General features: G+C 38.0%; 1 protein-coding gene across 8 annotated transcripts in view; it reads right to left on the bottom strand.

Moving 5' to 3' along the window:
- The window catches only part of kcnma1a (potassium large conductance calcium-activated channel, subfamily M, alpha member 1a), a 157774-nt gene that overhangs the window by 6287 nt on the left and 138664 nt on the right, over positions 1-12823 (bottom strand). For 7 of the 8 annotated variants that reach the window (XM_053679668.1, XM_053679667.1, XM_047154234.2 and 4 more), the window contains 8 exons: positions 12001-12124; positions 9545-9769; positions 8976-9168; positions 5524-5637; positions 3349-3479; positions 1161-1355; positions 705-823; positions 254-478 (listed from right to left, as the gene is read on the bottom strand). In XM_053679668.1, the coding sequence (XP_053535643.1) occupies positions 254-478; positions 705-823; positions 1161-1355; positions 3349-3479; positions 5524-5637; positions 8976-9168; positions 9545-9769; positions 12001-12124 (1326 nt within the window). Of the gene's footprint in view, positions 1-253; positions 479-704; positions 824-1160; positions 1356-3348; positions 3480-4618; positions 4703-5523; positions 5638-8975; positions 9169-9544; positions 9770-12000; positions 12125-12823 lie in introns of all 8 variants that reach the window. The other variant, XM_053679671.1, reaches the window with a different exon arrangement.

Below are 12823 nucleotides of genomic sequence, written 5' to 3' on the forward strand. Positions count from 1 at the left end.
GTGCTGCTATGGTCCTGAGATAAAGTGTGGCTGAGATGAAGCAATGAACTAATGGGGCCAATGCGAGCTCAGAGCAAACATCACATGCACATCATCACAGAGCATATGCACAAACAACACAAGCAGCTTTGGGTAGAAAAACCACAAACATGACACTTTGTGTATGACAAGTGCTCACGACAGCAATCAACAAGTACACACACCTACACACAAAGCACAGACACACAGTATTTAGAGAAGTAAAGGCTCTTACTTGTGTTTGTCGCGGTTTTCACGGGTCTTGCTGCTGCGGTTGGGCCGGTTGGTGGTAGGGATGGAGTGAACTGAGGAGCTCTTCTTGCTGGATGAGTGTGAGGAATGGGACGAATGGGACAGGCTGGTTCGCGACTGACCTGCGTTGTGGTCAAACTGCATCAGGCAGAAGATCAGGTCTGTGGGGACGAGCTCAAATTCGTAGGGCGGGTTGGTGATGACATACCTACAAACAGAATCTTGGTAAGGATTCAATCATAATATCATTTAAATGATATCCTTAGGCTAAATTGGCTGTTTAAAGTTTTCAGAGAATAAATCACTAGATTCCATATTGACTGCTGTGGTAGCCGATATACGGAATACACGCTGTAACGCTAAATCTCATTCTGAACACCTCTCAGAGGGAGATGTTTTGAGCGAAATCCGTTTACAAGTGGAGGACAGCTCACCTTTTTGTGCACTGGCTCGGTGCACTTAAGTGTGCATCTCTTAATCTATAGATTCCAAAGCATAGCATGTTGTAGGTTTTTAATGCTTTACAAAACAAGTCCCCGTAACAGCCACCATCCTAAAAGAGAGAAAACAACAAATCATAATGAATTATGATTTTGGGCAAATTCAAACATGTCAAATTTAGTAGCTTGCTACAGTATAAACAAAACAGTAATGATCGATGCTACTAAGCTGTTAATGAATGATAAAGAGACAGTTTGACAGAGCTTTATTTTTCCACCTTCCTCTTGCACTCACTCACTCTTACACGCTCTCTCTGTCTCTCTGGGCCTGCTCTGCATGTGGAGCATGTTTGGTTTGCATTAGCGGACAGCGGAGGCGTCGGACAGGGGAGCACGTGCTGTTGGGAAAAGTGACAAAAAGCTGTCAGCTCTTCTTAAGCATCCACTTACCCCCAAGTCTGCGAAAGGGCCATCGTAGAGGGCGAGCTGTGCCACGCGACACCTGTCCCTGTTAGCTAGCGTCTGCGGCGTGCTATATCCTCCGCGCAGCGCATTCTCCTCGGCCAACAGCGCCTCCAGCTCCGGCGTGGCCCCTCCTGTCACCAGCGTCCGGATCAGCGTCAGGATATTATCGTTGAAATACGTCTGCAGAGATGAGGTAAAGGATACGGACAGCAGCACCATTAGAGTCACCATGGAAGACAGCAGAGATTTTGGAGCCATTCTGGGCCTTGTTATCTAGACCCTGAGCTGTCTCTTCACATTGCACTCCCCACGACGGAAAGAGACACGGCAATGCAATTAAGCCAGCTGTTGTTGTTGTTGTTTTCCCTCCTCTTCAACATTCATTTGATATCACCAGCCATGTTTAACAGGAGAGCGTTTCACACACAGTATCAGTGGAAAACTGCTCTAGTTATCAATTATCATTACTGGAATTAATTATCTTTATGGATCTCATGATGCAGTCAGTGGAAAAGCTCCTGCATCCAGATGTACAGTATTCAGGGATCACACTTCTCATGTTGTATGTAAATATATGTGGAATGCATGATCATCAACATCAGCAAAATAAATATTCTTATAATAAATTGAGATATCATTTAGAAAAGCAAATCAATACAGAAAATCTCATGTCAGTCTGTGGTTTGATTTCATTATTTCACCATCTTTGGTTTTTCACTGTTCACGTACATACCTCTGCATGTGACACATTAATGCATGGTGCTGACAAAACACTGTGGTGAAAGGTGAGTGAGTGAGTGAGTGAGTGAGAGAGAGAGAGAGAGAGAGAGAGAGAGAGAGAGAGAGAGAGAGGCCGGCCTGAGCGGCAGCAGGAGGTGGGACTCAGACGGTGTATGGAGTGACACCTTTCCAGGCCCCTGACAGCACCATTCAGCTGAATGATAGAATGATAGATGAGAGCTGTCTATTAGCCAGCTTCACCTTTGTCCAGAGTGGAACGCACTTGAAGGCTGCTTTGTTCTAACTTCACTCAAAGCGAAAGGCACTAGAATTAAGCCATCATGCGGAAAGGGTGGGGGTGTGTGTGTGTGTGTGGGGGGGGGGGGGGGGGGGGCTATGGATGTAGGTAAAGGAAAAAATGGAGAAATAAAGTAGGCGAAAGTGAGCGAGAAAAAGAGAGAGGAGAGAAGTCTCTTCTCTTCCTCTCTAACCAAGATGACATTGTTTAGAGATTAAAGCTTTTGGACTGTATAGGAGCCCACCTGTGTGTCAAGAAACGCCATTAAAGAGAACTCACACACATACCTTGTTAAATAAATCTAATAAGCCTCTTGAAAGTTCATTTCATGACATATTATATGAGGAGTCTTGATAACAATTTTCCTTTTGATGTCACTACAGCTGACAGTATTGTCTGATCTATGTTGCGTTTCATTTACGAACCTCTGCCTCCCAGTAACGCTCAAGCACTACATCTGAGCACAGAAGACCCTGAGGTTTTTTGTTTCTTTTACAATTTTTCAGAGGATTAGCTTCAGCAGATTAGTAGATCATGTAATTCTATATAACACTCCATAAGGAGAGGAAAAATGGCATTGCTAAAGTTTTTTGAGCGGGAACAATGTTAAGTGCATACACAAAGAATACTCAGTAAAAGTACAAAAACACAGTTCAGTATTAGTAAAAGTGAAAAGCATTTTACTTCCCTTATTACTCTTCCAAGTTATGAGGAAACTAATTTGACTTTATCTAAGGTAACATTAACAACTTGAATAGTACTTTCCTATAAATAACAATACATACAATTGTAACTATAAACAACAAACAAGAAATATAATAAACAAATTTAGCTAAAGTAGTCATTCATTCATTCTTCAGTAACCGATTTGTATCTGGTCAGGGGCACAGTGGAAGGTATGTTAAATACTATGATAAATCATTGCTCATTATTCAACATTAAACAAAATAAAAGTTCATCCAAAAAAAAAAAAAAAAAAAAAAAAAAAAACCTGAGCAAAGTTTAAAGAAGAATGTAAACGATCCACAATTGTGGGCTGGTGTGAAAGATGCGTCTCTTAATTTTGTTATCGTCAGATATGATTAATTTAAAAACTCTGACACTGTAAATCATGCAGGGAGTAATATGTTTGGGAGTGATCAACATTAAACTCACAGCGCTCATAAGAGAGTCGAGCACACTGATAGCAAAAGCTGTCCCACAGGCAAAGGGCTGGGTCAGATACAGCTCTGTATCCGGGTCATCATCGTCATCTTGGTCCAGGAACTGAACATTTGAATCATTCACTATGGAAAAGAAAATATGGTTTTAATAGAAAATTGGGGCATTAAACCTAACCTCTAAAAGCAGTATATAGAAAGAATGCATCTTAAAATGTTAATTATTACATATACTGTATGAATAAAATAAATAAAGACGACACATGCACATCAACTTATCATGCGGTCTGAAAAATATACAACTGAAAGAAAACAACAAATATTTGTGGAACACCACACATTACGGTCATGTATTATACTAAAAAGGACATAAGTTTTTTTAAATCACTTTCATCAGCTAAAACTGTGTACAGTATGTGCTATATAAAATAATACATGCAAAAATACAGATGAATGGCATAAACAGTGGGAAAAATGCTACTCTAGAAATTCTCTTAATTCTCTCTCAATTCTCTTAATGAAATCTAAGCCAGGCTTAGCTAATAATGATTTAAAAAAAAAAAAAAAAACTTGTTACTGAAAGTTCAGAGGTTTAAAAAAAAAAGAAAAAGAAAAATGAGAGCATTACTCACAAATACATTTATTTTGGTGTACATTTATTTTCAGCTAGACCTTCAATTCGCATGTTCAGATCAACAACAGCAGTGATTGTTTGAGGATATTTTCTAGAGTAGCCAGTGTTCAGAGAAAATGCCCTGAAACCCAGTTCGATTTGAGCACAGCTTCATACAAATCTTTGTTTCAGCCTTCTTCAAAATGTATGCTTTAGAGATTAAGACCAGCTCCAAAATAAATAAATAAAAATAAACGGCTTAAAGGGAAGGTTTTATCTAGAGGGTGTTTTTTTTTTTTCCAATTTGATTTCTTCCCAGACTTCCTGTGAGCTGTGGAAGAGAAATGTCAGTCTTTCAGACCGGCTGCTGATGAAAAAGAGCCTGCGCTACAGAAATGAACTGCAGGGAGATGCTATGGAAACAGCCACAAGGACAGACTAGTGTGATCAAAGGCCTAGTGATGCTCAGAGAGGAGGGGGGGGGGGGGGGGGGGTGTCCAAAACAAGAAAGTCAATTTCAACCAGAACCAAGAATAAAAATGTGTTCAAAGTGATGCCATGGGAGCAGGCCTTGTCTGCAGCCGGAGAAATCAAGACAAGCCGATGAAGGAGGCTGAGCATCAGTGCAGTGGAGGACAAAGGCACAGCTTACCCAGTTCTGTTATCATTTGTATGTTGGTTCCACTGTTTTTTTCCTGACTGAATGGAACCAAAGGCAGTAGTTTGCCAGGCTTAGCTAATGACGATAAAACAACGTTGAGGGGAGATCGTTATTGAAACAAGTTCAAAGGCAAGCAAAAATGAAAAGCATAATGAGAGTATCATATCAAAAGCGGGATTACAAATGTAAAGGTACAGTATCTGCTTTCAGAAGGGCACAGTGTCTAAGTGCAGCGTGAGATACCAGAAATCTGTGCCTAACTGGTAAACAGAGCCTGCCTCCGTGATGTGTGGGTTTTTAGCCTTTTAGTGCTAGAGTGGAAAAGTACTTGATCATAGGCAAATGCTTAAAACCAGCTAAATTTTTTTTTTTCCAGTTCACAAGGTTTCTTGCCATCTTAGCTACTCCTACAGCACTGAGATTATGTATCTCCGATGTGGGCCTCTGGAAACCCTCATGGGCGATATCCGATTCCTCTGGTCTTGAGGGGCCACTGGAATTTAAGTGTGTGTGGTGTGTGATGCTTACAGGCCCTTCTATTGAAGTGCACTATAATTGGGTCAGTGGAGAGTTAGAGTGGCCAATCCCATGTGCTTTAGTGCCCTCTGAGATCTGAAACTTTCATGAGTCCCTCTGTCCTGGGAATACTACCAGCGTCATTGTTATTAATAAATGGACCCATTTCACAAGATGCCTTTTGCCTCTATGCAAGTCCAGCTATTCACATGCATTAATGGAAATATAGTTATGCACCTGACTTTGACTTATTTAGCTCAACAATCCAAAAAACCAACAGACACACATCTCATCAGGCACAACAGCACTGAGACAATTACATCTCAGCTGTTAGACTTATAGATGCACAAGATTTTGACATGATAGCAGTCATAGGTCACCTAGTTCAGTTATGATTGGGATGTTGGATCCAGTGGTGACCGATGCTTGGCGAACCAACCCATGCACTGGACTGTTGTCTGGAGACGATCTGTCCATTCCCGGAGGTGTAAAACCTGAAGGAGTGAGGGAGGGATAATAGATTAGAAGCACTACTTGTACTTGTCACATAAAGGGTAAAGGTCCAATCGAGCAAATGCCTGGACAGTTGTTATTATTACTGATAATAGTGTAAGCAGGAGGATTAATTTCCACAGTAAAGACAAAAAAACCCCCACTGCACTGAGGTTGTTGAGGTATAAATGCCTTTGTGTTGCTGTAAAACAGAAATAGTGTCAAAGATGATATAGTATGAAAGAATGAAAGGACCACAGTGCCTGCCCAAACCACTGCACTGTGGATATTCAGCTTTTAGAGGTCAGCTGAGACATATTTAGCATTTGCCGCTTTCCATCAGCTGGTAGATATAAATTTTATATGTTGTTCATTTTGTTACCATAAAATTGGTGAAGTGGATCCTGAAAACCTTTTATGTGAAAACGCGATTCTGAGCTATGAAATACAAGCACCGGTGACGGGACTATGAATTCACATGACTTGACACTTTTGCATTTCCTCAAGCTGACAAGTAAACACCTTAAATCAGTAATGCCATATGCATAATGCATCAGGCCTGTTTTGACATCCATCATTTAGTGCTGACTAGAGAAAAAATGCAAGCATATAGTTTCCTTTTTGTACAATGGAAAACATAATGCAGGAATAGATTCAGGTCACAAAGTTTTAAAAGTATACTGCAGAATTCTGTTTGCTCACAGAGCTTCTATTCAGCCAAAAGATGTGAGAGCAGGGGGAAGACACTAACATTTCCCCTAAATTTCAAACTGCAAACAAAATAATCCCTGCTTACACGTTTGACACATCAAATAAACAATGACAAGTCTAAGTAAAGCTCCTTGCTGAAAAAAAGTCTAAACAATTCTGAATGGGTATCTTTTTTGTAATGTCTATGAAATTCACTTTCCACAACAAAGACAGGTAGGTACTACAATGTTTAACATTTTCACTTCTCAGCTTGAACCAGCACTGCAGCATACTGCATTCTGGTGAAAATTTATACTACAGAAGCTGTACTGCAGAAACAACCTGTAAGATCGTATTCTGTTCAGTAACAATGACAACTGAAGCTAGGATTTTATTTAGGACACTAGCTATTGCAGAATAACAGTTCCAAAGTTTATCTTATAGTAACTCCACATAGGAAAAGAGGCTTACAGAGACATCTTAACCTAATAAAAACCCCTAAAAAGCATCCTAACTAGGATGATGCTTTAACTTTTATGTTCGGTTTACTTTGCTTGTAACTATGTAGTACATTAATTTGCTTACTTATATTAAATACCATATGACATTAAATTTATTTAGATTTCAAACAGTGAAAAATAGACACTTAATTATTGAAAGCCAACCAAAGCGATGTGATGTGTTCTCTTCCACAATATCGAGAGACCAATGAAGAGGTTCCTGTTTGCACAGCTGATGAAGGACATTTGTTATTGTGTGTGTGTGTGTGTGTGTGTGTGTATGAACCGGTCTTAATGTTCTTAAAATAAAGATAAAAGTAGCTCAATAAACTGGAAGTATATTAAGGTAATTTTTTTTTACATTTATTATTAATATTATTATTATTATTATTATATGTTTTCTAACGTACCTAATTATATATTGTGCACTGACATTTGTAAGTATGCAAATGTAAAGGATTTATATATTTTTTGCCATTGCATCTATCTACGCTATGTGTTAACCTTCCAAAATTCAGTTTTTGATATGGTTCCCCACCGAATAATATATTTGTATATAATTATAATTATTTCATTAACATTCGTAAAGCATTTTTATAGAATTATATTACAATATACATAATAGTAATATATTTTTTAATCTAAAAAGTATATCAATTAATGCATTTGTATACAATTATAATTATTTATATAATTTTCATATAATAATACAATTAATTAAATAATAGCATTAATATATAAATAATATTGTTATAGATAAATACATTTAATTAATTAGCTATTTTATTTATTTAATTATAAGTCAACAGTCATGCTTTAATTTTTAGGCTCTCATGAAATGGTTGTATAAACAGCTTTACCTAGCCTATTATTGTAAGAACGTTTCCACCCCCAAGTCACCCCCCCCCCCCCCCCCCCCCCCCCAAAAAAAAAAAAAAAAAAAAGCTGCATAATATGGGTTCCCTAACAAACACACACCCCCAGGCACTGCTCATTTTGCACTTGTCTATACCTTTCCCTTGACGATAAGCTTGCTGATTTAGTCATTTACACCTTTGTCTTCAAATTCAACACCATGCATTGCGATGTAGGGGTTAGACAGTTGGTTAGAGAAATGATGCAGGGTAAGACACTTTGATAAATATGCATGTCCTGTAATAAAAACAAAACAAAACACTGATTCGCTCATTGTATGTGATTAATAATTTGTGAGGTTATATGCTGCCAATATACTAAATTAAATACGGATTTCTTTTAATTGAAAGAATAGTATATTGCCTAAGTAAGTACCTATCACCAAACTAATTCTTTTCACTAATGAGCATGTTAACGGAAAAAAAAAGTTCTTCAGTAGCTCATCACACCAGATGTTTAGATGAATTAATAGATGGAGCAATAATGACACATTGTCTTCCTGTGTCTCTTCCACAAACAGAATGATAAAGGTCTATTATCAGCCATGACGGGGGACCGATTCTTCACAAACGAACAGCCGCTGCTGTGTTACAAAGAGCATTCTGCTTAGTCTCACACATTTCTCACAAATGCTGTCATTTCAAAGCTTCAGCTCCATCGTTCTCTGCAAAAGTGGTTCCTCAATAACAGTTGAAATCTTAATTGTTCTATGCCAGCTTGTGTGGGCTGTGTAATTTGCGTAATGAAGAGCAGCTGAAGAAGTGGTGTTGCTGATTTGTACTGCCTGCTTAATGATGATGAATCCTGATGGGCACAAGAGGGTTACATGTTTATCTGAATGCATAAACAATCTGTTCAACTCAATTTGTCGGCAAACAAATCTGCCACAGCCCCACTAATGGAGGCAAATAATGCACGGTCTGCAGTGTGATATTTGGGAATTTTAGCAGTGCTTTGATTAAAGCAGAGATGATACCACACACATGTATAAACAAAAATGCATACTGAAGGACTAATTAATTCAGTGAACATGAAATGAATACAAACACACATTATGTAATGTAATAATGCTCCTGTTCCTTAATTATTCATTTCTATTGTGCTTGTTTTCATTAAGATGCCATTGATCCTATTGTCTAAGCAAACAGCAATCAGTTTTGCAGTCTAGCAGACTGATGCTGCAGAGCTCAGTCCTCTCAATGGTATGTGCTGAAGTGTCCTAGGCCACTCTTTACCTTGGGAATTAGCCTGCAGGACCCCAATGCTGTCATCAAACTGCATAGATTTGATGTTGAGTGATGCCAAGATGCATTCCTTGTCCTGCAGTGAAGCATCGTCGATATTGTTCTGATTGGCTGACAGGATAACGCACATGTCGCAGAGGTTGATGTTTACAGCCCTTAAATCAGCTCGACTTAATGGTGTGCCCTTCAGCAGAGAGAGAGCAAGAGACATTGGGGCGGGGTGGCAGGGGGGGATTGGGAAGACAGAAAAACAAGTTAAAGATTGAGCTTTGGACCACTAAGAAATTAGTCAACAATTTTCCCCCCTAAAGGCAATGACATTCAGCCGATATAACTATGCGCACGAGAATATGTTCTCTGATCTAAAGGGTAGCCTCTGCCGATGGCGGCATTTTGTCCCCAAATGCTGAGCCAAAGCAGTTTTAACAAGCTCTAAACCAGGGAGTGTTACACACAGCTAGCATAAACCTGGTAATGGGTGCTTAATTAGTAGTTAAATTGCTTTGCCTCCTCCTGCCTTGACTAGAAGTGAAAGCGTAATGCTTACTTAGTGTACTTACAGGTAAGATGGAGACCTTGGGGAAGTTATGAAGGGTTTCCCATTCCCTCCTCAGATAATCCAGTGAGCCTACAAAGACTATGTGCTTCAGCTCATGGTAATGAAAGTTACTTGCTCTTAAAGGCATCACCAAGTTTCGCAGCCCAACTAAAGCAGAAGTGACGTCTCCAAATATACAGACCACGACGTGTCCACTCAGAACCGTCATGGAGGCCTCACTCCTCGTCTATTGAGAGAATCATGGACAGAAAGCAACACAATCACAACCAGGCAGCATTAATAGAAAAAGAGAAATAACAACACATTATTTATCCTTTAAACAACTGCTACAGATACCTAAATTAAAGCTATGTTCTTGATGATCTGAATGCAGTAGCAGTGGAATGAGACACAGACATTAAGCATGTTTTACAAAATAAAAGTTTATTCAGATCATACATAGTACTAATTATTGTGTGTGCTATCATTATTATTACTATTTAGTCTTTAAATATTTTTTCTTATACAAAAAGCAGAGCAGTTCTGTGTGATGAGGCGTCACCGCTAAAGTGGATATGTGCAACAAAACAAAGAATATTACATCAGAATATTTTGCTACGGCCCTAATAATGCAGGTATTCAGGTGCAAGTCATGTTTTTTTCCCTTTGAGGGTGAAGGAGAATTAGCTGATATAAAAATTTTAGGCCAGATGTATGTATGTGAGGAGGCACAGTGCAAAACTCAGCTTGACGTGGCCACAAAAATTTGCTCACAAGGCGTCGGAAATTAATGTTCAATTTACAAAGGCTGTAGCTCATTACACAAATTGTGCCTGAGAGAGCCTACTACTATGTGCTCTGCATGAGTTACAAATTGTGGTTTAAAAGCCCGAGACTAAACAGGGAAATGCAGCAATGGAAAGTTCAGTAATAAACATAATGTGTAAACCAAGTTCTTATTAAATAAAGACTACCATACCAGAACAAGTCAACAGTGTGAAAGGCATGAATACATGTATTTGATTTTAAAAAAGATAGATGTGTACAGAATGCGTAGTTGTTTATAAAAAAAAAAAAACTGCAATACCATTTTTTGGTGGTGGATTGCAGCTTCTTTAAAATGTAGAAAATTGCAACAAAATTCTTGTTTAATTCGTTATATTGCATAGTTGTGGGGAAATTGATGCATGTGTTAGTGACATATGACCAGGGTTAACAGATCTGCCTAAAAAAGCAGGCGAATGGATAAATAGTATTAGTTTCCCAAAAAAATAATTTGGCCAAGGTTTCATACTTCTGTCATAAATAATTTATTATATATATATATATATATATATATATATATATATATATATATATATATATATATATATATATATATTAGAATGAACAACAAGCATGTGCTGACAATTCAAAAGTAGCTAGGAAGCAAACAAAAAGAAAAATATAAATGTGTGTTTCTCCACATGCACAGTGGCTTATACTGTGGTTTTGTACATAACATGCACGATTTTTCTCCAGAATGTGTGAAACCAAGCACAAACAGCTATGTCTGTATGTCTAGCCCCATGCTAAAGGGCAAATGGTCTGCACTTTTATAGTGATTTTTAACTTTAGCATTTGTACAAAGGGCTTTACACTGTTTTTCTTTCACCCATTCACACACACACGCGCACATCAATGGTAGCAGGGCTGCCATACAAGGCGCTAGCCTGCCATCAGGAGCAACTTGGCTTCAGTGTCTTGCCCAAGGGCACCTCGGCATGTGTGTCCTATGTCATGCTTACACGTGAGTGAACACCCTCAAAAGTGCATGAGAAGACAGAAAACACTTTTGTGGTACGTTATGTCAAAAATCCAGATATCTACGGTTACTAGCTTGTCTCAGAGGAGAATGTTTCACACTCAAGCCCTTTCCGTGCCATTCTGTCTATATTATGCATTATGCATAAATAATTGTGAACCGTTTACTTAAAAAATAAAGAGAAACAAAAACACTGAAACTTGCATCAAAATCTCCAAGTGTTATTTTACCACTACAATAACTGCATAATTCACCTGGTTATTTAGATCACTAAAATATTATAATAAAGTGAACTAGAATGTGCACATCATTATAAATGTTACTGTGCTGCACTGGACACACTTGGTTTTTAAAGGGAATGAAAGAAGCTTGTTTTATTGGATCTCACAACAGCCTATCTATCTAAACCCCTGTATATTAGTGCTGCTTGTACCAGGAGCCAGTCGTCATGAACATAGAGGCCTCAGAGTGCCAAAACTGATGCCCCTAGACCATTTCAGCAATTCATTTAATTACTCACTTATTTAAATCTGTATAAGATATGAAACCAATAATGTTCATGCTTTATGCATCTATGTGTACATTCTGGCAATGTGTGAGAGTTCTCTCATTAGCACCTGTGTGTCAGAGGTATAATGTATGCATATATTGTTGGAGTACAGAACAGTCCCCACCAGAATGACTTTCTCGATTTCTTTGGAAGGACACCAGTGAAACATTCCAGTGGAGTCGTATCTCTTCACATTAACGTCCATATTCTCAATCTGCTCGTTTCCTGGAATAAGTAAAGGGTCGTGTCTGTACAGGAGAAGAGGAAATGAAGAAAATGTAATTAGACCACTGTTATGATTATTAAGCAAAACATTTACTAAACATTTTCTTCATTCTAGCAGTTTCTGGCCTCTTTCTTGGTTTGTTTACAGTTTTGCTAACCAAATGGTGGACTTTTTATTGAACTCTTACTAAATTCATAGTGTACTTTAATAGTATGTTTAAAAACAATAGGTAAAGCATTCACTTAGGTCAGACATTTCCTTGCTCAGTATTTTATACACTACTTAAAATTATATTACTGCTAAAGCAAATATCATAAGTAACTAACTATGAAGAATTGTTATTGCTACTATGGAGATTCAGATGTATGAAGTATAAATGGAGAGATCAGTATTTAAAATTATAAACACTCTACATTTCCTAAATATTTAAGGAGTAAACATCTTTAAAATAATACTTATTTAGTTTTATAATTAAAGCATATGTACAGTCAGTTTCTACTTCTCGTTAACACTGCTTTGCTTGTATTTCCTCATTTGCATAAAAGCATCTGCTAAATGAATAAATGTAACACTAGTCACGCTGTGGTTGTTCAATACAATGGCAGAAAATACATAACTGATGTTATTGATTCATTTTTATTTGATAATGTTGGCTTTCCTGTATACTGCATTTTTCTTGCAATTGCCTTTTTTAACCAAAGAGAGTTTAGTTTCACTATTT

This window comes from Ictalurus punctatus, chromosome 3, assembly GCF_001660625.3.
Source record: "Ictalurus punctatus breed USDA103 chromosome 3, Coco_2.0, whole genome shotgun sequence".
In the NCBI taxonomy this organism is placed as follows: domain Eukaryota; kingdom Metazoa; phylum Chordata; class Actinopteri; order Siluriformes; family Ictaluridae; genus Ictalurus; species Ictalurus punctatus.